The sequence below is a fragment of the Ascidia mentula genome, chromosome 1 (genome assembly GCF_947561715.1).
Source record: "Ascidia mentula chromosome 1, kaAscMent1.1, whole genome shotgun sequence".
Taxonomy (NCBI): Eukaryota; Metazoa; Chordata; class Ascidiacea; order Phlebobranchia; family Ascidiidae; genus Ascidia; species Ascidia mentula.
In genome coordinates, this window is record NC_138566.1 from 24,417,742 (window position 1) to 24,443,679 (window position 25,938).

A 25,938-nucleotide genomic window follows, 5' to 3' on the forward strand; every position below is an offset into this window, starting at 1 on the left:
AGTTCTATTAAATAAACAACATGAAACTGCAGAAGAAAGAAGAAAAATACCCGAACTTTGCTGACACATATTCGGGAAATAACCCTAAAGGTTATAAATTTAATTATTATGAAACATTTGTACACCTGGATGTATCATTATATTTTGCTTATTTAAATGATTTTCTTATTTTTTTTCTTTTGAAAGATGCAATTCTTTTAAGAAGTTTACAAATGCTTGTGCGACATCAACTTTTGTTTGAAACTACACAAAAATTGCAAAGTCATGTTTTTTCACATATCCCAGTCATTCAAAAAAGTTATCAAACCACTCGACGATTCGGAAAATAATCGTAAGATATGGCTACCCTTTCAGAAAACGGTAAGATTAATTATTCATTGTAATGCAGACAATTTTTTTACACTATCTGGTAATATGGTAAATGTTATGGAAGGCAAGAAGGGGCAATGTTGTCAATTAAATATCTCAATGAAATATTGTAAAAATAGTTAACTAGATAAAAAAAATACATTAAGCAGAGTAATATTTAAACTTTTTTTAATATTTAAGAACAATTGGAACGTGTGTTTCTAAAGCTTGGTCTTTCTGAAACTGACGAACAACTTGAAAGTATTTTGTTACGATTTCTTCCTCCAGTTTTGTTAAAACTTGGAAGTTCTGATGCTGCAATTCGGACTAAGGTGAGTGAAAAAGTTTCTTGTGTGAATTATTGCTAATAAATGTATCAGTTTTACGTTAGTTGGAAATTTTAATATGCCATAAAACAGATGTATTTTTTTAGAATATTTATAAAACTTATATTTATAAAACTTATTATTTTGTGAAATATGCACGTTTTTTTGTGATTGACCGTGTTCTTTTTAAATGCAGTTGAATGTTTGTCTTGTGTTGCATACATGTAGATAATTTGTTTCAAGGTCTTGGAGTTACTCACCCATGTTAACAAAAGATTGAAAGCAAGAGACAAAGTTCAGCTTCCAGTTGAACAACTGATCAAGCAATTTAATGACACAACTTTGACGAGCTTCGTGACGGTAATTTTACTGAATATGTTGCCAAACTGATGGCAACAGAGTTTTTGTTATGTAAAGAAAGAATGTAACCCAAACAAGTTACATACGTTTGTTGAAATAATTTCAGAACTTCACCATCATCTACATCAAGACAGGCTACCCTCGACTACATGTTGAGAAAAGAATAGAATTAATTCCACTTTTGTTTGTGTCACTTGAGGTAAGGAAATAATGTGCAATTATAATGTTTTAGTGGAATGCTATAAAAAAACACAACAATTCTTGTAAATGTAACTTAATAATCTGTTCTTCTGGCAAAGATAAAACGTAACTTTGATTATTAAGTTACAATATGCCTGGCAGCAACAAAAACATTATATCTTGTAAATGTGTTTATGGAATGAATTTGAAGTATTATTGTTGTCTGGCACCATCAAATGGTGGTTTTCATTTACCAATGTTTCGGCAATCCAACTAGGCTTAAGCAAGGTAATTGTACAGCAAACAAACATGTATACCTCCCTAGAAACATATTCTACCTGGCACTCCTGACCTTATTTTTCAGGCCCATGATTGAAACTTTAGGTTGCATTTTTGTGAAATAAAACATATTAATTTAATTTTTGTGAAATTGAAACTGAGCAAACAAATTTATTTGAAATTGAAACTGAATAATTGATTTTGAGCAGAAGACCAATATCACATTGATTTACATGTATTCTTCAGCATGTTTATACATCAGTAAAAATGTTTTCAGAATAAAGCCAAGTCCCAACAAGACATTATACTGAGATTGTTGCTGGAGAACTTTCCACACCTAAAATTTGATGACAATCTTACTCTAACAGAGAAGTTTGACTTCAGTTCACACAAAAATGCAACAACTGTCCTGCTTGATTATATGCTTGATGCCATACTCATGCCCTATAGGTGATCAAAACTAATGATGTAAATTATGTTAAATTATTGTGGAAGCCTTCGGAATTTTAAAATTTAAAATATTACTCATTTTACAGCATAGCCATTCAGCTATTTATATGCATTGGGGTTAATATTTTAGTATCCATTTCCTCAGTTTTCATTTTGTTTGTGTTATTAGAACAATTTGTTAGAGTTCAGGTTATAAAAGTTAGGATTCACTGTGTTAAGATATAAACCAGTTTGTAAATATTTTTTGGAGCCTTGTAAATTCTCTTTGACAAAGCTTGCTACACAAACAAATAACCTTTTATTAAAAATCTGGCCTTGTTTATATAATGTATATGTTATAGTGTTTCACTTGGTGAAATCTCCTCTGCTTCTGTACGTCCCTCCACTGCTCCACCAACTTCGTCGACAGCTAATCATCCTGGTTTAAGTACGAATGCTGTGCGGAGGTTGGTCGGAGATTCAGCTTGGCCCTTGGATGTGGTTGAACGAATCAAGGTAGTACATGATTTGTTGTAATGAAATGTTAAATTAACATTTTGAAAGGTTTTTTTTGTTGTTGTAATGAAATGTTAGATGTTATGTAAGTAAGTATTTAACAAATACATTGTATATACATGTTGTGTTTTTATTACCACTTTTGCATAAGGTTTGGATGACAAAATATATATTGTAGTCGTTTCGCAATATGATTTTTGGCAGTTATTTCGAAGAGTTTACTTTCCAGAGCAATACTAACTTCGCTCCCATGTTTTGTAGGTGTCAATTTTGAGGTTTATCAAAGCAGCTTGTGTTGAGACAAACCGTGTTGTCCCACATTTAGTTGTGGCTTGTAGTGATTCCAGACACACTGTCGCAACCACTGCCGACCTGGAACTGAGGAAACACAGCAGGTATTTTGAATTCTTAAAGCAGTTGATGCTGTAACACGCTTCAATGCACAGGCGAACACTACAGTTTGGTCACCACATTCTAATGATTTTTTTTCAGTTTTTCTTGTCAACCAAAACTGTGATAACAAACAGTTTTTGGTGTGATTAAAGTATGCTATCATGTTCCATTCTTCTTTGGTAAATTCTGTGTCAGGTGACCTTAGTATCATTCTACAAAAAATGGTTTTATTTTGTTGCTAAAAGTTGTAACTGTATGACCTTGCAACAGAAATTTTTTGTGTAAGTTGGCCCAAATAAATTTTATGTATTTTTACACAAATATTTATGCACAAATATTTTAGTTAAAACTACATTTTTTGCAGCACAATTAATTGGAATTCTGCTTCCCTGGTTTCAAAGTTGTACAGAATCTGTCTTGGACAAGCATTGTCTAAAAAGAGCACACCAGTAGGGGACAGAAGACAACCAGCTAATATTAGGTGTGTAGCCTCTGGGAGTGGAACTAATTGACAGCCTGGAATAAGAACTACTGTATGTTATAAATGTAATATAAGCAGTAGTTTCCATCATTCGCGATATTTTGAACTTGTAATTCTTCCCCTTAAATAAATGATTATACATGTTTGAGATAATAGTGTAATTGCAGTTTTGAATATACAGTTATTGAATAATACTAAATAAATTAGTGATAGATTAGTTTTTGTGAACAAATTTTGTGTGTTTAAACTCAAGAAGTTCAATTTATGGAAAATAAAAAAAAACATTGGTATTATTTAACTAAACTATAAATAATATTCTATTGTAAAGCAACTCAATATTAATCACATGGTAAATGGTTTATTTTTTTATTTTCAGAATGAAATTAAAGTTGATTTTGTACTTGCTGAGATCGAAGGCAGCAGCTGAAAGCTTTCCCTTTACCATACAGTTGGTATATGATGGCTTGTTTGCAGCTAATAATGCAAAAGTGAAAGCCTTAGCTCTTCAATTTGTCCAACACATCTTTGATAAGTGAGTTGTTGGTCCAAAACTAGTTCCTGAAAATTAGTTAGCCTTTGGAGCCTATTGACCTGCACATATGTGACATATATCTTTGTAACAAGAACTAAGGTTTTTACAAAAGAAGTTTTTTTAATGTTTTGCTATGTAACTTTTGTGCAAAAGCAATTTTTGAAAAACAGCTCTATTAAAACTGAATGGTTTAAAATAACTTTCTGCCAAAAAAACTGAAATAGCAGCACCCAGAAATGATTGATTTTCAAAATGTGTTTCAGAACATAATGGCCAATAACATTAATATTTTTCAAATTTTCTTTTGTTCTTCACTTTTGTTGTACAGAGCGGATCACAGCAAGTTGCAAAACCAGGCAGTCTTGTTATTGGATGCTTTGTTGAAAGTTGTTGGTAATGAGGAGACCGACACAAAATCAAAATGCTTGGCTTATATTTCCATGGGAAAGTTGGCAAACAGGATGCCAGACCTTTTTACACAAAGGTTTAATATCTTATTGGGAATGTTTGAGACTTTGCCACGAGTAAGTTCAACTTGATTAATATTCACTTTTTTCCTTTGTTTTGTCTGATTTTTTGTTTTTAATAATATCTCTGCAATGTATTACCTGGCCAATTTAGTAAACTTGCGAACCAACCATCAGTGACGAAAATTTAAAGAACTTCTTAGTTCAAAAGTATTATTGTTTAAAAAAGTCCTTTGGACTGCTGCAATAGGTCACTTTCCAATAATTATTATTTTTGATGTATTTGGATATTCTTTTTTCTTGTAACAGTGATTAATTTATTCAGACCAGCCTGAATCTATACAAAGTTTTTATTTGCAGGAGGAATCTGTTGAAGTTAAACTCTCAATGCACGAAGCGCTGATAATGATGACAGCAGCATATAAAAATCTGCCAAGTGATAAACTGGATGGGGTTGCTATGCTGATTGACAAAGCTATGGAGGGTAACATAAATTTGTGTTTAAGAAACAAATAAGCTATTAAAGAAGATATATTAAAGTTATGTAGAATTACAATATAATAATTGCGTTTTGACACAAGGTTATTTTATATTGTAATTCTGCAAACTTGAAGTTTCCACCTGTGTCACGCACAACAAGTGACTTTAGAAAAGGTCGATTTCGGAATGAAAATATTGAAAGTTATATAGAGTTATAATTTAACCTATACATATAGGTACAAAATCCATTTAAACGGCCTCTTGATAATCAGCTATTAAAAATCACAGAACTTGGGTTAAAACTATTTACCTAAATTTGTGAAAATACTCTATATGTTGGTAATATGTTGCATGCACTAGCATGCAAATGTCATTGTTGATCAGTTCAATGACTTTCCTTATTCAAACACAGATAACATTTGCTCAAATTTGTGATAAACTTGTTCATTATTTTTCCTCCTCCCATTAAAAGTATTTCCATGTTTACAACATGAAATATATACATTTTAACAACGCAGTAATATTTCATGCAATGGCACGATTGACAGGATCGCCCCACTGCGCAGGTCCTTGCTTGGCGATCACAGCTAACGTATCGTGACTAAGAGGTTTGCATGCTTGGCAGCCCAGTCATTGCAGCCTAGCTGGATCAGCCACTTTTTCCTGACAAGTCAGAACAAGATTTAAAAAATCAAGCTCCAGGTGGGGTTTGAACTCACGACCCTGGGCTAACCAGGCCCAACGCTCTACCAACTAAGCTACAGGAGCTCAGTGGTTTCACGGGGTATATTGTGGCCATGGTACACTGGTACGCAAGCGCACAACTTGCCAGGCAACCTACACTTATACGTAGGGACTAGGGGATCTCTACCACCGTATCAGATAACGCAGTAATATTTCATGAATGGCATGATACTTTCTAACAATGTTGCTAAACATTGTAAATTTATAATCTTTGATATTTTTTAAACAGATAGCGACCAATATTTGAGACTTGTAGGAGTTCAATATGCAGGAAGCATCTTTCCCTCAACCCACGTTCAATCAAAATATCAATTACTGCTTGCAACAGGAGACGGTGAGTTCTACTCTGTGTTTACTATAGTATACCACTCCAGGATTCGAACCCGCGTTATCCTGCGCACGACATCCGCAACTTGCACCTCGACTGATAATGTCAATATTCAATTTTAAGTTTAGACGGACGATATTATTTTAACGACACATGCTTTACTTAAGTAAGAGAGCTGGATGATTTTAGCCTACGGAAATAAACTTTTTCGTGCTGATCGTGAAACGAAGTATAAGAAGTGGAAATCGTTACGCTTATTGTAACAGAATGGGAAATAATTCCCAGAATCAATCACAAAGAATTTAATTTTGAGTAGTTTTTCTTTGCCGAACGACTTGTTTTATGGATGGATCGCTTTTCCCTTAAAATTGTCTTTCAAAATATGTTTTATAGCTAAGGAAGAGGTCGTGGCTTCTGCCGAGTCATTTCTGTATGGAAAGCGCAAGGATTCGCCACTTGCAAGGAAGGAGCTGGATTTTAAACTTCCAAACTTCTCAGATATCCTCACCCACGTTTATAAACATGTAGGATATATTTCGTATTGTTTCTATGGTAACGGGTTTGTTTGGAAACCACAAAAAAATTGCAATCCTTCATTTCATTTTGTACTTAAGGTTTGGTTTGACGCTGTGGAACGTTTTATCGGGTATGCCCTCTGTAACTCGAATTATCGTTTTCAACCTTTTTGACAGCTTTTCAACAATTTTTAAAATTTAAATCCTTTTTGACGCTTTAGGTTTGAAGGTTTGCAAATTTTCTGTAATTCGAGCGTTTTCTGTAATTGTTTTTTGAAGATGTTTTTCATATTCACTACGTCATTAATAATTTGATATCCACACCGATTGTTTCCGAAGGCCGTCGAGCGTTCAACGTCATCAAAACGTCACGTGATCGGGACGCGGTCGATTCCGTTTCTTCCAACCACGTTTAAGTCCATACTGGTGTACGTGAGGAAGTGTCTGATTGGTCAAACCCCCTTAAACCCCTTCGACGTGAATGACCTTGACCCCGATGACCTTCAGCGAACATCTCAGCATATCGCCGCACACCTAAGGTTGGAAATCGTTGTATTTTTATGTTTAATTTGGGATTTATTACAATCAAATTAGTCACCAAGGATTTTTGTTTCAGGAAGATATGAAAATAATTTTTTTATTAGACGCCCACATATTGCAATCGTTCGCTTGTATACAGGCAAACTATTTGAGACATTCCAGTTGAATACAAAATAAAAAATCATTTAATTTTTGTTCAGGGAAAACTTGAGTGAAAAAAAGCTGTCGTTATTTTAAACGCAACTCTTAAATGCTTTTGTTTCTACTCAGACAAAAACTATTAGGAAATGACACAGAAATGATCAAACTTGTTTCAATGTACGTCGATCTCCTCTATCAGTACCTTCGTCTTATATCAGGTATGAAAGAAATAGTTTTTGTTGATGTAATTCTGTCATTTTCTTTGTGTCTGCTGTATTTTTTTAAACGTTATCTTCTGAAATTTCATAATAACTTTTTTGTATATTATTCCTGGAATTCCAAAAGGAGTAAAAGACGATCAGCGCCAGTATAAGATCTTTATGTATATACAGAAATATTAATTTCTTTTATTGGCATCCTCAGTTTCTGTCTAAAGAGAATAGCAATAAAATAAAAAATTAAAAACTACAACAAAAAACTCAACAGTAAGTTTATTGTATTGAGGTTTTTACTCTTTTACAACTTAGACCCTATTGCATTTTTATGCTGTCGTCCAAAATTGGAAGTAAAAACATAAATAGTGATTGACATTATTTCCCAGATCCGAGCATTGTTTATTACTTGCTGGAAATAATCGCATCCTGCCCGGAAAACGTGGAAGCTCGTAAGATTCTGGTCTGCAACGAATCACCGAAAAGTGAAGAAATTTCGGTGAAAATTGCTTGGATTAAAAGTCTTACAACACATACACGTGAAAATGTAAGTTGACAACTAAATGACCACGGTAAAAAACATTATAACATACTCGTCTGTGTGTATTTGTTGATGCGTTACTGGGCTTAATTTAAAATACATTTCTTTGGACCAAGAAAATCAGCTTATTTTTCGTATGTTGTTCGATATTTAAACAGCGCATATTAAAAAAATAAACTTATGGTATATATACTTATATAGATTTGTGTATGTCAAATTGTACATATAACTCTTAATATATCTACAGTTAAGTTTTGATGTATTTTACCAACACCCGCAGTAATATTTCAAAAACATTCATTTCAGATTCGTCAATATGGCGCTGAACTTTATTCGATTGTTTTCAAACGAATCTCGTCCATTGCAAAAGATTATCTGCCCTTAATTAAAGATTCAGTCCATCTGGCTTCAAGCAAGGTCAGTCAAGGTCATGGTTAATAAGTTTGTTCCAATTAATTATAAACTTTCTATAGCATTTTGTAAACCTGTGAGACATGTTTTTAACTACTTCTGTGATTTTTCGCAGAAATTCGAAGAGAAACACGGAAATCTGCTGTTGCTAGGTTACGTTGTAGGAAATTACTTGAAAGTTGCTGACAAGGATGACGTTGCTGTTGCGAAGGAAGCAATTACTACCATAGGTATATTAGCGGGATATTTAGCCGTTTTTTAAGCACGGTGTCGTTTAATTATTAAGGATACATAAATACAAAAAGGCAATTGTTGGAAATTCGGTTGTTAAAGATTAATACATAGTTAGTTAAATTTGAATTGCTGACATAAAGGAGAATGCCAAGAACAGGCCGAAGGTGGCCGTTACCTAGGGGGTCATGTTTTAGTTGTTCCTGTTGGTGTTACGTTGATAAGCTCCTATACATTATAACCTATAATTGGTAACTCTTTCCAATTACAGTTAAAAACGTCCAAACTCAGCAAGATCAGTTACTTGTCGGTGCCGCTTGTTTTGCTTTGGGTGAAATCTCGAGAAAGGTTGGTTTGCCGATCGATGATGGACAGAAGAAGAATGATGAGGAAGATAATAAAACAACAAACATGGGTAATAGTAACAAATATTATCGATATCTCTGTATTCCAGTTGCGAATGAAATAACTGTTTCCATTCAATTTTATACTGGGTATATACTTGGTCATTACAACGGTATTTCCAAAATATCTTCAGAATGCTTGTTTTGCAGCAAAAATCCAATAAACAAAGAAGAAAATTATTGCTAGTTTAGAATCTGATATATATTCTACACCAACAGAACACAACACTGTTTCAGAGACTAAGTTGTCGGTCGTGGAAGCTTTGACGAGCCTTCTGACCTCCAAAACCGCCCACAAACTTCGCGAGAACGTCGTTATCGCCTTGGGGAGAGTACCTGTCGGCGATTGGGACTTCCCCCATACTGATCTGATCATTAAGTCTCTGCTCGATTCATCCGAGGTGGGAATGTTGTCTTTATGATACCTATCAGGATAAACCTTTATATATATTTACGGATATAAAGCTGGACGAACGTAGGCTCGATAAACTTTAAATCTGGTGATTTGTTGAAGCTGGAGGCGAAAGCAGAGAAATGTTTACCAACAAGCACATTTTCGTGTGCAAGCAGTCGCCCATTTGACGAGAAACGAATAATCTCAGTCGTAATCACGCTGCACTTTACGCAGATAAAAGACACCGAACTCCATTTCTCGGTGGGCAGAGCTCTGTGCAGCGCCGCTCTCGGCGGGAAATCCCCCGAACGATTTGACCGTTGGCACAACAGAGAAAATCCCTTCTATCGACTTCAGCGACCCGAAGACGAGTCACGTGACCGGCCCGACCACGTGGAGGAGCTGTTGTCGAAAATCATTCGAGAATACGTCGTGCACAGGATTCCCGCCGCAAGACAGGTAACGAAAAAGAAAATATATTGCTTCTATGTTTTTACTTACATTTGTTTTTGCTATCTCGTCTTTGGAGTTGGGACAACTTAAATTTAAATATTTTATTATTTTGATTTCCATGGATTTGTGTTGAGAAATTTTGTTTTATACGTCATCAACATGTTGGTAAAAAAACGGTGTATACCGCGGCACACAACGTCATGTTTTTATACTACTGGTTATACCGAAATTCACGCTCTGTTTATTCGGTTTGAAGCGGTAAGGAGTTAATCCATAGTTGATTTTATTCCACAGGCTTCGTGCGTTTGGTTAATGATGATGTTGAAAACTGAAGAATGTTCAAAGCATCCTGCTGTTACGTCACACCTGATGGATCTGCAGAAGTCTTTCACGTCGCTCTTAGCGGAACCGGACAGTAAATTAGAATAATTTGTGCATTTAATGATTTCATCGAAATTTTATAAAGAAAATGAAGAAATGTAGTTACGGTTATATTGGTCTTAACGACGCATGAAAAAATTGCTTAATTAAGGAAAACATAGCTCGAAATTTTGCATAATGTCTTAGCAAAATTGAGCAAAAATTAAGTTACACTAATTTGTATTCCTAGAGTCGCAAATTAAAATGCGTATTTGGCCAACCTTATTGCACGGGCCTGAGCCCAAGTATGGCCCAGATTGAGAAGAATAACTTTACGCGTTTAACCAAAAAACCTACACCTTCTTCAAACCAAACAATAATCGTGACTAACTTGAAAATCCTTTCACGGCGTAGATCTGACCCAAGATATCGCGTCCAAGGGTTTTGGGATCGTTTACGAACTCGGCAGCGACGAACAGAAGAAAATTCTGGTCGACCAACTCGTCGAATCCCTCACGGGGGGATCGGAAACCAATTCTCCCGCTTCCAAAGTCCGCATTCTCGGACAAGAAGGAAACGCGCTGTTCCAAAGCTCCGTCCAACTGGGGAAAGCACCTGACGGGTAAGCACCGTCTTTGTGTCGTCTCTTTGACTGAGATAATTCATATTCTATTGATTGGAATTCGACTTTCATTAACTACTTATCGGTGTTTGTTTAAAATGAACGACGGACTTCTGTAAGTTTTTAAACGTAATTAGATATAAATTGTGTATAAGCTGCAGACAGATTCATATTATTGGCTCCACAGTGCTTATCATGTAATTCGATATAATTGGATTTTTTGCATGCGACTTTTGGCACACCGACGTATATTACTACTTCATCTCAGTCATAATTGTATTGTATACAGTATTTTGTTCTCGTGCCAATCTAACCCCATGCACCTCAAACACGATCGTTTTATGTTCACTCCCTACATTTTCCAGCTCCAGTCTAACAACGTATAAGGAGTTGTGTTCGCTTGCGTCCGATCTCAACCAACCAGACCTCGTGTACAAATTCCTTCACCTTGCTAATCACCACGCGATGTGGAACACTAAGAAGGTTTGTCTTGCCATAAATTTAGGATGTTATTTTGCAAAACATCTCGGGTCGTGGTTCCCAAAAACCTACCTTTAAACCACGGTTAGATACGATTTCTCTGATAAAGAATTTCTGGGGTCGTGACTGATCAACCGTAATCGTTTCGACCAGTTTTCTGTTTCTTGCATGTGTTGTTCATGATTGTATTGGTTTCCGCATTCGAAATGCCAATTAGTATAAATTGAGAATTACCAATGTCTTAAAAACAGTGCAAACATCGTCTAATCTTAACTCCCCACCACAATTTTATATTCTACTGAAGCCAATAATTACGCTTATATCACTTCTTAGCTATAGGCCTTTTATTTTGTCACAGGGCGTTGCATTTGGTTTTCGCACTATAGCGGAGGCGGCGCAGGAACAGCTCCAACCCCACCTTCCCCGTATGGTTCCACGTCTCTACAGGTATACGTTCGACCCACAACCGTCCGTACGTAACGCTATGACGTCAATATGGAACGTGGTGGCTCCGGAACCTTCTAAAACGGTGAGAGTTTGGGTTGTATTTTTGGTGTATGGGGCCGTTGAGCCACGTATACGTGTGTTTACTTAGCCTGGTCAACGAATTAACATTTCTGTTGATCTGTACAGTTTTTGTATTGCATTTGCTGTTTCTTTTGTATACAGTTTAAAATATATTGTATTTCCGGAGACACGCATACACACAAACATTTGCTTCAAAAAGCTTAAGAAAAGGGCAGTGGTCGCCAGTCCTCCGTCTGCAGTTTATGGTTCACATCCTGTATTAGTAAACACTAGAATTTCCGTTCGAAGTTTGAATTAAGATACTGCAAAACCTAAGCACTGAAAGTTGTTAATCGGCGTTTTTTATCGTATGAATCATGCATGTTTTTTCAACAACACTTCAAAACTTTTCATTTTACATAGCCCTTAATCTAGTTGGCTCGGCACTTTATCTTTGGTATTGTAATATACTTTTCAAATGCATGTCAGAAACCTGGCCTAGGTTTAAATCTTTACGACACAATGGAATTTTATTATTCCCTCACAATAAACGCGCGCGAATCGAATTAAACTACAAACAGTCGTCATTTAAATCGCTCCGCAAACAGTCTTCGTTGCCCTGCTGGTAGAGTAAAAACCCGTTGAACGTGATTTGCAAGTCCGAGTTTCCGTAAATTCCGAAGCGCGAACCTTTGGCCTGTCGCAGCCACACGATGTCGCCACGGAGTAGTGGTAACATGACGGTCTGGCTCTGCATTATCCGTCGGGGGACAGCGTTCGCGTATAAAATCACCTGGGAGGTAAAAGGAATTTTCTTGACCATTGAGGTTGGGTTTTCCGTCTTTATAAGCAGTGCTCCACAACCAGAGTGCTTATGTTTTTAAAAATAACTTTCGCTTTTGGCAAATTTTGGCAATACCACAGTTGGTCATTTGGTTTAGGCTGTTTCAAACGATACACTTAGACTGTATTTATATTCCTACTTCTATTATGACGTCATAAACCTTGCAAATTATTGGCTCATTGTGTGCCACCGAATCTCAGGAGTTTATACGTGTGACGTCAGTGAAAAAGGTTGACATAGACGAACAGCTTGATTGCTGTAAAAAATTTTGTTCCCCTGATGCTGGAGTGTAAATTTACCTGTGGGTCGTTATTCTTCATCAGCTGAACCCCAAGAAACTTGTCGAGATACGATTGTACTGTATATGTAAAGTGATAAATACCCGGGTACACGCAGATAAAACGACCGCTGTCAAGGTCAAACTGGTTTCCAGCATTGACAAATACCTGTATAATAAAAAGGGTATTTTTGTTTTATGCCTAACAGCTAAAAAAGCATTTGCTTGTCAAGCATTTCTATTTTATATCGAATTTATGGTCAGTATATAGTCACAACGTAAACTTATCTGCTAATTGGAAAATTATGTGTCCACGTGAACAATGACTTCTAGTATTGTGTGTGAATTTAAACTGCAACTGCTAACGACAAAGTAATCTGTCGACCACTCATTTTTTAAACCTGACGATTTAAACGGTCAAATATCATTTCTTTGTCGAGCAAATCTATTTCATATCGAATTTATCATCAGTAACCAGTTACAATGTTAACCCAGTTGCCATAAAAGTAAATTATGTAACCACGCGCAAGTACTGACTTTTAGTATTTTAAGTAAGAAACTAAAGCACAACAGCAAACGACGGCCTAGCGAGCACCGCCCTTTTAACAATAACAATAATAATACACACAGAAAGCTAAAGCGATCCTTATGTGTGCTTATTCCATTGAAAATACCTTGTCGAAAATCAGAGGCAGGGCTGTTGTTTCATTCCCAAGTAAGGACTTGCTTCTCGCTACCGAGAAAGCAGCGTGGGGGGCCAGGGGAGCCGGATCCCCTCGCTCCCCTTTCTCACCCGGTTCACCCTTTGCTCCCTGATCGCCTTTGGGCCCTTTGACCCCCTGTGGACCCGGTTTACCTTGGGGGCCGATGGGTCCCGTTGGGCCTTTGTCTCCTGAAAATGGAGCAATGTTTGTAGTTCTTTTATCAAATGCGTTGTTTTTGTAATTTAACCTAATTACAAAATATGATAAATAATCCTAAGTCGTCTGTCTGTTTTAAGTTTTTACGACATATATATCTCGCCTATTTTTGCAGGCATCATCGGTATCGCTTGTTCAAAGCTTATTCAAATTATTTTGTACTAATACGTTGCTGAGTCTAGAGACTCTACAGGCGATTCGAAGAAATCAAACTCTCATTTAACCTAATTACACTTATATATTTATTATTTATTTATTACGACGTGAGTTTCGTGTCGTGTTTGCAAGCTGTATCTTGTTGTAAATAGTAGAGCTGTGGTTCCCAACTTTTTTGTCAAGGGCCCTTTTTACAAAATCATAGTCTTCCGATCCCTACTTCAAATTTACCTTAGGTTCTAGTTAACAAACTAAATCGTACTTTTCTTCAAATACAATTAAGACTGGGTGTAGCATGACAAGTACGAAAAAAATCTGAAGCGAAGTTTGTTTCTAAACGAACAAAAGTCAACTAAAGGAGAAAGCACAAAAAATGTGCCTAAATTTTACTGATAATCTGCTTTTGGTTGTAATCAACCACGTACCGATGAAACCCCTTGAGATCCCTGGACCCTACATTGGGAACCCGCACTGCAGTTGATAACCTATATTTTAAACCTCTCTCTTACTCAATACATATTAAAGGTTGCATATAATATGCCCTTACCTTGTGGACCTTTGGTCATGTAATAAACCGGCGTACCATTGGCCGGATACACCTCGTCACAGCAGTGTGTGCATATTCGTGTGTTGGCTGCCGCCCTCCATGATAAACAAATTAAAACCACGTATATTGATGTTAAAACTAAGTTGATGGACCCGTCCTTTCCCATCATATGTTGATAGTTTCCACTCTGTTTCCACTTTCTCTTACCACACGGATTACTTCTAACAATCGTCTGGAAACAGCTAGGAACAACAAGATTATTCTTCTGCGTCAACATCTGTTAAATTTTAATGAAATCAATTTTAGGTTTTCGATACATTTTTTTGAAACAGTGCGGGATGAAATAAAAAAGCTTCCCGTTTTTTCACCCGGATATTTGCTTAGCGTTTTACAAGACTTCAATATCTACCGGCTCGTCGGTAAATTACGTATGTTTTATGGTAATCCACGTTCAACAAGGGACAAAATTCTTCTCTGGTGCAACCTCACAGTTTATTCAATGTACTTTACTTATGCATACACGCATAAACATGACAGCATCCTTTCAAGTATAGCTAAACGAAAATTACTTGATCAAAATCATTTCTCTATTTCAAGCAAAATTGCCTCGTATAAAATAAACACTATTTCGATTTAAACTAAGCTCTAAAAATAGCTTTAATTTAACTTAATCGCTATGCAACATCAGCACATAATGCTACAGGCTTTAAAAACACATGTAAACACCGCAATGTTATTTCGATGAGTCTCGTTACAAAGCATTGTTACTACGCAAAAAGTGTTCACTGGTGATGATAATCAATACCATTCTACGCTTAACGTTTCCTGTACGTCCAGTCCACTTCAGAGCAAAGCTTTAACAGCACTTCATATTTTTATCGTGTGTGTTACAAGCTCATCGCTTGCTGCTAATTTTTTATGTGGTGGTGGACGCCGAATTCGTTTGTGTGCGTCCATGTGTGCGTTTTACAGGTTATTTGAAGAACGTTGAGTCAAAATTCGTGATGCACTTAAAAAATTTCATTCAAACTTTTAAATAAAAACACTCCTATATGTTTTGTAGTTGAAGTAGAAGTAATACAACAAAATGCATTAATAAACAACAATACATGTGTCAAGCGGGATGTAGGGATTTTGGTGACCACGCATTAAGTTCATTTACATTTTAACACACACAATAATCTGATTTCGAGCTTAACAAGGTTGTTGTGTTGTCATTAATAAAATCCTGTTAGTTTCATTCCTCGCAAACTTTAACTGACATAACGCCTGTCCAACCGGTAGTGTGCGTTTCAATTCATACCTTACTTCTTCACCGGTAGATCATCTTACACCATAATCGAGGATGCATTTATATTGGTATTGTCTCTTCAGGTGGAACGGTTTATGGCTGAAATTTTAAACGACCTCATCTTCAATCTCACACACAAATTGTGGCGAACCCGACAAGCGAGTTGTCACGCTCTCACCGACCTGCTCAGGAGCGGCTTCAAGCGGCCGGAGAGCAACGTGGTCGGACAGTCGGAAGGTGGCGCCACATCGCCGGCCAGCATCATCACAGGGCGCTTGGCCGAGTTGTGGTCGATTGTGTTCCGCGTCAGTGATGACGTGAAGGAAACTGTACGTAACGCGGCTGAGGATACGTGTAAAGTTCTGAAAAAGGTTGGTTGGTTTAAATCATGTGACTTTGTGGGCAATAATCGAATTGATGGGATAAGTGGAGTGTAAGGATTAACTTCGTTAAGATAGCTGGGGATTTGCTTTCTGGTTTGGATCGAATAATTAAAAAAATTAAAAAAATCACGATCGTATATGATCATTCCAAATCAAATAAGCTTTAGGAAGTTTCTGAAAAAAGGGGGCTTCAAATAACATCGCTTTTAAATTTTGGAAAGATCATAGGAATGAACGAGTTCACTTTGAATTATTCGTGACAATTTTTTTCAACCATGGTTTTAGAATATTGTATTTCAGTAAAATCGAGAAATTGACTTAAATTAACGTACTGTATGGCAGACGAAACGTCGGACAAGTCCTATTTCAATTGTATATGTCTGGCAGCAAAAGTACCACAAAATGTATCAAATTTGTCAAGTATAATTTTGTAAGTGTCTTCCCTTGACATTAAGGAGGTTATTTGCAGATCACCGTGAAACTTTTCGACAAAGAGTCGACCTGGATTAACGCGGATGAAGAAGTTGTTTCGCAAATTCTTCAAGTTCTGCTTAAAGACGGAATGGAAAATACCATGAAGGACATCCAGGCCATGAGGTGAGATGGATGGTCATTAAAAATTGCTTGGGATTTGAATTTTAAAAAACATTGTTTTTATTTGGTTGCTATTGACAACTGTCCTTGCGCTATTAATGAGATAAAATGAGAGCGCGCTGTATGCGCAATCTAGACTTTAGCTCGATGTGTAAAAGGTTTTAAACGTCGCCATGGAAACGATTTCACCAGAAGTCGTCAAATGATTACCGACCAATTCCTTTTGCATTGAAAACAACGTCGGCAAATATTTATGAGTTAACAATGACATTTATGACGTGTTCAATTTTGCAGCTTATCAACGTTGATTGAAGTGAGTAAAGTTTGTGGATCTCTCATCAAACCTTGCATTCCACAAATGGTCATCGCACTTCTTGAAGCCATGAGTGGACTTGAGGCTCCGGTATGATTTCTATTATTTCACAAAACCCTCAATACTTTATTTGATTTTATTGATGATATATTATTAGAACTTTCAAAGACAGAATACAATTTGTTAATTTACTTTCTTTCACAGAGACTTACCTTAACGTTTATTGCTGTTTAGATTGTTTTTTGTATTTTGAAGCCTGATTCGAAACCAAGTCAATTTTTGTTTCAGGTCCTCAATTATTTCCACAACCGTAGCGCCCACGTGACCCAGGACGCTCTTGATTGGGTGAGAGCGGAAGCGGTGAAATCCTCCCCGCTCATGGAAACGGCCACTAGGTGTCTCCGGCAGTACGACGAGACTGTCTTAAAGTCTTTAGCGCCTCCGCTGGCCGATCTGACTAAAAGAGGGATCGGTTTATCTACCAAGGTAAAATCCAGATACTAGTTTTTTATTTCGTGTATTGACATATACAGGCAGTGGTGGGATTCAAATTTTTTGTCACCCGGTTCTATCACAAAAGTCATATTTTTCAGCCGGTTCTGTTACAAAAATCCATTGACAGTAACCAGTAACGCTAACCGGTTCGCCGATCTCATAAAATTTCGTGAGACGGTTCAAAAGAACCGGTGCGAGCCGGCTGAATCCCACCACTGTATACAGGTAGTATCCTGACAAAGTTAGGTCGAATAACGGCCGACAATTAAGAATTGTTATTTTTTTGTAGGCCGGATGTGCTCACCTTATCACCTCTCTGGTGACATCTTGTGGCAACGATCTGACGCCGTTTGCAGGAAAATTCATTAACGCTCTAACAAGTGGTAAATACTTACCTTTTTAATATTTAAACAGCTCAAATTATTGAGTATAGGAATTGATATCCATAAAACTTGGTAATAATTCATATTACATAGCAAGCATTTGACTCCGTCGGAGAGTTGGGGGGTCAATACTGCCGTGAATACAGGTGGGGTTACGGGATCAATTTGAAAACAGAATTGGGTTAATGTCCCGTGCCCGTGAATACAGGAGCATTACAGAAAGTCGACCAAGTTCATTTTCCCCGCAACGTTTTCTTATATGAAGCAATGCACCTCCCATAAACCACGTGACTTCTGTTCGTTTCAGGATTGGCTGATCGCTCACTGGCCGTCAGGAAAGTAAATTCGACGGCCATCGGTAACCTGAGCCGAGTTGCCAAAGACGCAACTTTGGAGAAAACTCTATTGAAGATGAAGTCGTGGTACCTGGAAAAGGAAGGTAAGTTATTAGTTGTGTTTGGAAGTGTGCTGGTTTCTTCCAGGGATGAGGATCGGAAAGTAAAGCTAACTATCGAACCTTTATAATAAAACTCTGGTTCATGACCAGATAAAAAGAAATTTATGTTTATTGGAAAATCGAACAGAAAAAACAGTTCACCAACAACAAGAACAACGACAGAAAATCAGTATAAGATGGGAATTCTGATAATGTTCATTTACTTCCTCATGTTTTGTTCTGCATCATTTTTTATCACCACGTCATCCATCGACCGAAACATAATATCCAACCCCTATTTTAATTTATAACCTGTGATATTTTACACAGAGGAGTACAGCAAGCACGCGTCGGCCAGTGTGTTCTACGCCATCGCTCGTCACTGCCCCGACACACTCAACCGACACGCCGCTCTCGTGCTCCCACTAGCGTTTTATGGAATGCACGAAAAGCAGCCGCAGAAGCGCGGTAAAGCGCCGTCGTCGCAACAGTCCAACTCTATGACAGAGTAAGCTGCATTCATGAATTTTAGTGACTCCGTAAGATTAACATACACCTGTATGTGTTGCTGTTTGGTTGTGTATAAAATATACTAAAATCACAAAAGCGACACGTGATCAGAGTTTGACGTTGATTGGTCGTTTACAAACATTCCCATGCATTGCGCTTAGAGCAACTTACAGCATATAGAAAGAAAAATAATTTTTCATAATTGCTGTGAAATCCAGCCAATTTCTGCATCATAACCCTGATAAAGTCTTAACGCATGACAGACGGAACGTTGGTTAAATACAAGTACTTTTTTGAAAAGGTTTTGAAATTTACACAAAGCGCACCAAACCATATTACTTATCGATGACTGCTATATGTTTTTCTGGTTAAAATATTTCCATGATGTGTGCACAGGGCAACGTAATATGCAAGACTAAATCACATTCCGGTGGATTTTGTGACATATTTCTTATATTTGTTGGCAGAGGCGACGACGTGAATTTCGCGTTAACTTCCCGTGAAATGTGGGAAGCGATCTGGAATGAATTTACACCAGGCAAGTTTGTGGGGGAACTAAACGTTGTTAACAAAAAGAGTGTGTGCTTGGTCTACAACTAAGGAGCATTTGTATCTTTCACGGAAGAAAAAACAGCGCCATTAAAGTGTTTTTAGGAAAGATTTATATACGAACGTGTGGAAATGTCAAGTGTAGCATTTAAAAGTTATAGTGAATTCAGGGGGTGATTAAATGTTTTTTTTAAATGCATTTTTGCCTTTCCAACTACAACAACAACCGCAAAACCTCGTCCTTTGATATTACTCATCAGGTTCAGAGACCGCGGTTCGTTTACATTTGAAAGAAATCGTGGAAATATCCTCCGGCGCCCTGCGCTCATCCAGTTGGGCATCCAAAGCTCAAGCGGCCGCTTCCATGGCGACCGTTGCTAAGAAACAGCGGCCGGGCACTGTGGTGCGCCCTCACCTGGACAACTTGCTTATGGTGAGGCATCAATTACGTTCCTATATTCTGGCTATCCCCATTTAACTGTGACTGCATTGCACATATCGTGTAACCAGCAGCATATACACTACATGTGTAATGCAGAGATCGCATTTAACGCCATATTCACGCAGAGCATTGTTACAAATCTGTACCCTCAAGACTTGTGCTTTATAACTGATAAACTAAAACAGCATTTAAAGTCGTTTTTTGTTTTTGTTTGTATTGTTATTTAAAATCCGGAACTTTGTGTCGCCTTGGATTCCTGAAAAATCATGATTTCTTAACTTGAGTTTACCATAGTTTATCGTATGGCCAACCGCTATTGTATTATGACAACTGTGTATTGTCAGGCGCTCACTGAAGGCTTGCAAGGTCGAACTTGGGAAGGCAAGGAGAGTTTACTCGATGCCCTGAGTAACGTCTGTAAACATTGCGGTGACGAAATGTCCGAAGGAGAGATGGAAAAAGTAAGGCTTGCCCCATATTGTCTAGTATTCTAATCTAAACAATGCCCAATATTGTTCAAACAATGCCCTGTATTGTCTCATATTACACTGGGTTTGTTTCGCTTTCGCTATATTGAGTAACAACACCCGAGGTCAACTGACCATGAAACTAAGTGTATTTTTTGATGACGACTTTTGTCAAGGTGTACAAGGTGTTTTTTTTTTTCAAAAACATGAAGGCAAAAATGTTTGCGGCTCATTGTTAATTACTGGAGACGTAGGCCACAAAATGATGAAACTTAGCTTTTGCATGATAATAACCCTTTTGTGCAAATATTAACCCTCTCGACCGAACAGACAATCGCGGTTCTTACGAAGGAATGCAAGCGGGAGAAGGTTGTGTACAGCGTGGAGGCCATCTCATGCTTGGCAGAAGTCCTTGAAAGTCGAAAACTGAACAGATTTGAACATTTTTGGCCACTCGCCCGCCCTCATCTGGTGAAGGTAACAATTACACTGTTATTATTGTTCTGCTGTCTCGTCGTTTTCCAATTACGTCAATACGGACCCAATTTTCGCGGCATTTATGTTGTTACGCTCTTGTGTGTTGACGTCAAATGACGCGATTTTTTGCTGTTTTATCTTATGGTGTGTAGTCGTGTTTCTGTCGGAATGTTACTACACTATAAAGAAAGTGGATTTTCCTCTCGTAAAAGTCTTGGCCTGGCGTCACCAACTTGTAAAGTATGTCGGACAAAATTTCAGTGGTAGTATATCACGCTTGTCTGGTAAAGGTATCGTAAACGAACGGGTTTAATATTTCTATTGACCGTGGCAATTTGAATACAGAATAAATTGCTCCCAAACTTGTATATCGACGAGAACACGGATAGTTTTTCTAACATAGAAGAATAGACAGCGGGTCTTATTATTTTCATGTAACTTTGCTGCATCTTTTTATGGAAAGACCTAAGTTAGAAATTCACTGGGAGTGAATCACGCTTGTGCTTGTCTGGTAAAGATGGCGATTATTTAGCCTTAAAGGGCATGTCGCTGCTAATATTTGGATTCTCTGTGTTTTTGGCTCAGAGGTAAATATTACAGAATGGTTGTATTTGGCAATATGCAATGTCGGTGAATTTGGGTATTAAATTTATTTTGACCTCAAATCAATGTTAAACTATTTTCAATAAGTTCGTGGTCTACAACAGGGATCGGCAACCTACTGATCCATGTTGCACTTTCACCTTTGAGATTCTGCGACTCCGCCTTTTGTTCAAATTTAGTTGAAAATCCAGTGAACTGGCTCTTTGCATGCTAAAGGTTGTCGACCTCTGTTTCAGAAATAGAATGTTTCCAGATTCCAAGACCGCTTGCTTTCCTGGTATAACAGAGATAACCCTGTAGTAATCACCGATATCGTTTGTTGTTCTGCATCAGCTTGTACGCAGCTTGTATGTTACTTATCTCTGTTATAGTAGGTCTGGGTTGGCTTGTGTGGTTCTTTCCCACGTATGTGAACACTTATTTTCCCACATAATTATTTTCCTGGTGCGTTCAACCGTATCTTTTTTTACGCAAATACCTTGCGCATTGTTGTTAAATTCCCACCAAACGTCGTGAGTTCCCAGATTGCTTTCTTGTGAACGATGCGATTCATTGATTGCCACCTTTCGCCTTTGATTGCATTCGCAACATTGCTGTACTCGTTTCAGGCTATTTTACATGTAACCTGTCAAAGCTAAGATTGTTTTAAAAAGTAAAAATACTAAATGCTGTTTGCATCCACACCATATTAAACTCAATCTTACAAACCTTTTAAGTTCTTTATTTTTCTTCGTTATTTGCAAAGTCTTGGATGAGATCTTACAAGTCTAAAAAGTCTACACTGCAGTATGCAGCCCAATGGACGTTATGGCTCTTTTCCTTTTATATTTCATGTCCATTTTGTTAGTTTGTTTATTATATTTTCACTTATGTTGACATGTTTAAATGTCAGAAGGGGGACGGCTCAGACAGCGACGATGACGAAAACGCAACAAACAGAAAGGAAAGGAAAACGGCGGTTTTGAAACGACAAGAACAAGTTTTGAAAGCGGTGAAAAAGGCTTGGTCGTACACAGGCGAAACGCAAGGTTGGTTACTGTGAATATTTCTAACCGTCTCTTTACCTAAACGTGTAGTAAGTGATCTCATGTAACTCTTTATTAAGTTTTTAGATGAAACTGGCTAAATTAGTATCTGTTGTTTTCCTGTTGCACTTACTTTTATTTCCTTTGTGCTGATTTTTATACCACGTCAAAATAGCTGTCACATTTATATCAATTTGAGCCATCAGTGTAGCAGATGTTTTACTTATCCACCTTCAGTAAATATTTTTTACCTTACTTGATGATTTGTACTTCACAGAATCGACTTTAACCGACGTTTTGTCGATCCTTTCCGAATTTGCTGAACTCAGCACTTTCGCGGTTCAAATATCCGCGTTGAAATGTCTCACTGCGATCCTGTGCTCGCTGAAGCAGAGCGAAAAATCGGATTATCCTGAAGCATTGGTTCTCGTCAAACCAGTATCGTCATGCTTGAGTAAGTTTCCACCACGCCGTAGTACTCGCTGACGTCAGCAATTCGAATTCTTCTCCATCGGTCAAGCGTTTAGCCGCGTCACGTACCTCCACGTTCAAGTATTTCCGTAGTGGAAACTCTTTTAAACCAAACCACAGCGGGATGGCATTGTTCATTATTCTTCACATGTTAGCCGATTTACTTTGATTACGGTCATAGTACGCGCTTTTAGGTCAGTACATGTATATTTAGGGAAAATAATTTTTTGGATTATTTTAAGTAAATTTTTGCCGAAATGTTTTTACTGCATAAACCATGTCATTGTTTCCATTTCTACGGACTAGTCCGTTTATTGTCAGAATTGTAAGTAAATCCGTTATTAGAGTTCAAATTTTAAGTAAGAATCTGTTATTTTTACTCCCTAGATATACGAACTTTAAGTTGTAAAACCTGTATGACAAATTTAACCTTCTCCGAACGTGCAAGTTTATTTTCATTGGACCAATTAGAAATATATTTTCAACCCTGAATAAATAAACCTTAAGTGTTAACGGTCGATATCCCACGAATTGTTTTCTTAACGGTAACTTCTATCAACACGCAACCGAATAACATCCGTCAGTTTTAATGTCAGTAACCGAAATTTTCAGCCAACATGAAGTTTTCAGCGATTCGTGACGAAGCTGTGAATGCAAGTGAACATTTGGTCGACCTTATATGCGGTAAGCAATTTCCATACACCACCAGCTGTCTTTGTCATTGCCGCCTAAATGCCCATTTGTTTATTTCGTTGCCAGAGAAAAGATGCCCGATTCCACCCGACGATTTCCGAACTTTTGTGAATGCACTTCAGGAAACTTCGGAAAAGACCGAGCATGTAGACCTTGTCCGAATTTTGCTTTCCAAATGCGAATCTGTGTTTGAAAGTATGTAAGGATGAAAACCTGCACGACAAATGCGACGCAATATTCCCTGGATGGAGTTGAAACTCTTTGCAATATTCAGTATATTGGCCGGAAATCTTGAAACAATCTTATTCTTGTAAAATCGTTTCGTTTTGTATTGGTATATTGTTCAAAAAACACCTAATATACTTTCCGTACTAATGCAAGTGCCTGACACATTGGTCTATCTATATCTAGATATTTTGTTGCTCCTGTTGAGTCGTTTGTAAGTTCAATTAAAAGCGACATAAAAAATCATTTGGCGTATGTTTTGGCGTATGAAGAAACATGGTCTCATTTTTAAAGTAGTTGAAAGCTTAAACCTGGTGTCGGTTTGTTCGGAAACAACGTTCAGCTTTCCATATCTATTTATTTAACATTCAGTTTGACCCGAGTAATATTGCGTGGGTTTACTAGATACTGTTTTCCGTACGACGGATTACAGTCAATTGATATACACAGGTAATCTTCAAACCGTTAAAAATGGCCTCCGAAGTTGTATCTCTGCGAGTTATTAAAAACCACTGTTTTTTTTTTATTTCGTCCATCTGGTGTTCTTGTCACTTACAGCGGAGTCAAATTCTCCGACCTTTCCTGAAAATGTTAATTTTGTTGAAAAAACAATATCTGCCCGCGCGGCCACATTTCCGCCTCAATTCGTCTGAACATCTCGCATTCCTGAGTAACCATACCACGTGTGTGCGTAAAATACGTTGAATCATAAGCAAATACTGTTTCTCGATAGTAAAACTGTTCAGTCGTTTCCAATCAACCAATTGTTATGTATCTTTGTTCGTGCGTTGTACACGTTTTTATTGGAAAGCATGGCAACCCTGTGATCTTGTTTAAAAATATTTTTCCTTAAAACTGGCATTTAAAATTTCGGTCGATAAATTCCAGGCACTCGTGCTTGGATTGGTCGAGTAGAGCTCGCCAAAATAACTTGACTGTACTCAACTTATATTGTTCCATTGAGCGCGGACAAAACGGGTCTTTGTGTGCGTGGGGATAATGTAACCCAGCGCTGGTTTGCGACCCAAGTCCTTGAATGATGCAATGTTGAATGTGTCTGGTTAATAGTATAATGATAGCATTGTTGCGTCATTTATTAGGGGTATTTATCTATCTTATTTCGATTTTGAAAGTTGTTGGAGGGTAAACAGAGCCAAACTGAAAGCGTGGTGGAATACCACACATGATGGAAAATAGTTAAGATTTCCAGACTATTAAATTTGTCATGGTAGTTTATATACTGTATCCAGAGGTCAGTCCCCTTTTCCATACGAACAGGAAGCAGGTTTTTTTGCAATAAAATAAAACTGGAGCCGCCAAACCTAAGCTGGCTTAGATTATTTGACTCTTCATTACACTTGAAACAAAATGTTGGTCACGAAATTCTTACAAATAGGTCGGGTCCAGTAAAGAGTTCATTGTAGTATATTCACTACTCGAAAATAGAGAACCGAGGGGTAAACAGTCGTGGGATGCCGACCTCCATGCTGTGTAAACCAATCAGGATCCTAAATTAAACTTCTGGCAAACCAAACCATGCACATTGCAAATATAGCAAAAAATACATTTAATTAATTGTTTTTCGAAATGAGTTACTTGCACATGTTCGAACAACGTACAATTAAATATTGAAAACACGGATAGTCGTGTCGCAGGGTGTGGGGTGGGAATATATTCTTTCTTGACTAACATCTGGTCAATGTGACAGCAAATTAGAACGCGTTCTTCTCTCCGACGAGTCGTGCCCCCAATCGACGCGACCCGAATGAAGCTTTTATAGTTTTTTCGCCTTTTGTTTCGCATGTATCGAATTCAGAGCAAGCGCATTTTCAAAAGGGTCAGGGCACGCGATGACGTAATGGTCGTAAATGGTTTCGTCGGCACGTTGGTTTGGATCAATCGATTTTTTTTGGTTGCTGATAGAAACGCATGTTATGATTAGCAGATAGTACAGACGTATGTTGACTGAAATGACCAATTATGAGAGTATCGAGGTAACAGGAACTTACGTTTATTTTTGGGTTGTTTTATATGCCAGTCGATATTTCAGAATCCCCTGCAAGGCACAGTTGTTGGTGACAAGAGTACAGATAAGAGTATACACTTGTGATGTAGATATCGTGTAACTGTGCGCTCATCCATCAGATATTACGAACTTTCTGG

General features: G+C 37.5%; 2 protein-coding genes across 3 annotated transcripts; one reads left to right on the top strand and one right to left on the bottom strand.

The window, feature by feature from the left end:
• The first annotated feature begins 284 nt into the window (after window positions 1-284).
• LOC145893515 (proteasome adapter and scaffold protein ECM29-like) lies at window positions 285-24,022 on the top strand. Of its 2 annotated transcripts, none has more exons than XM_082982087.1 (40): window positions 285-360; window positions 550-680; window positions 918-1,034; window positions 1,141-1,233; window positions 1,771-1,943; window positions 2,285-2,438; window positions 2,700-2,833; window positions 3,196-3,312; window positions 3,689-3,844; window positions 4,173-4,368; window positions 4,672-4,795; window positions 5,765-5,869; window positions 6,257-6,387; window positions 6,718-6,917; window positions 7,189-7,277; window positions 7,661-7,818; window positions 8,119-8,229; window positions 8,339-8,453; window positions 8,726-8,869; window positions 9,078-9,259; window positions 9,487-9,711; window positions 10,000-10,120; window positions 10,480-10,687; window positions 11,053-11,170; window positions 11,526-11,696; window positions 15,793-16,080; window positions 16,562-16,689; window positions 16,981-17,089; window positions 17,288-17,485; window positions 17,784-17,877; window positions 18,185-18,316; window positions 18,644-18,821; window positions 19,291-19,361; window positions 19,633-19,805; window positions 20,159-20,275; window positions 20,612-20,758; window positions 22,254-22,389; window positions 22,664-22,840; window positions 23,470-23,541; window positions 23,617-24,022. In XM_082982087.1, exons 1-40 carry the CDS (start codon window positions 339-341, stop codon window positions 23,751-23,753), a joined length of 5,652 nt encoding a protein of 1,883 aa, XP_082838213.1. In that variant the 5' UTR covers window positions 285-338; the 3' UTR covers window positions 23,754-24,022. The 2 variants fall into 2 exon arrangements, with proteins under 2 accessions (XP_082838213.1, XP_082838214.1); XM_082982088.1 differs by having other exon boundaries at window positions 9,096-9,259.
• LOC145913558 (complement C1q tumor necrosis factor-related protein 4-like) lies at window positions 12,246-14,451 on the bottom strand. Its single transcript, XM_083001276.1, has 4 exons — window positions 14,419-14,451; window positions 13,470-13,687; window positions 12,818-12,964; window positions 12,246-12,467 (listed from the first exon to the last, which is right to left on the bottom strand). The coding sequence occupies exons 1-4, from the start codon at window positions 14,435-14,437 to the stop codon at window positions 12,246-12,248; spliced, it is 606 nt and encodes a 201-aa protein (XP_082857402.1). The 5' UTR covers window positions 14,438-14,451.
• Window positions 24,023-25,938: the final 1,916 nt, after the last annotated feature.

Excerpts from the sequence above, each read along its gene's own strand:
- LOC145893515 (XM_082982087.1), top strand. The coding sequence starts at position 339 with ATGGCTACCCTTTCAGAAAACG. Across the intron at positions 361-549 it reads GGCTACCCTTTCAGAAAACG|AACAATTGGAACGTGTGTTT; the intron begins GTAAGATTAATT and ends TTAATATTTAAG. Across the intron at positions 20,276-20,611 it reads CCGAAGGAGAGATGGAAAAA|ACAATCGCGGTTCTTACGAA; the intron begins GTAAGGCTTGCC and ends TCGACCGAACAG.
- LOC145913558 (XM_083001276.1), bottom strand. Across the intron at positions 12,965-13,469 it reads TGCCTCTGATTTTCGACAAG|GTATTTGTCAATGCTGGAAA; the intron begins GTATTTTCAATG and ends TTTATTATACAG. Across the intron at positions 12,468-12,817 it reads TGAAGAATAACGACCCACAG|GTGATTTTATACGCGAACGC; the intron begins GTAAATTTACAC and ends TTTACCTCCCAG.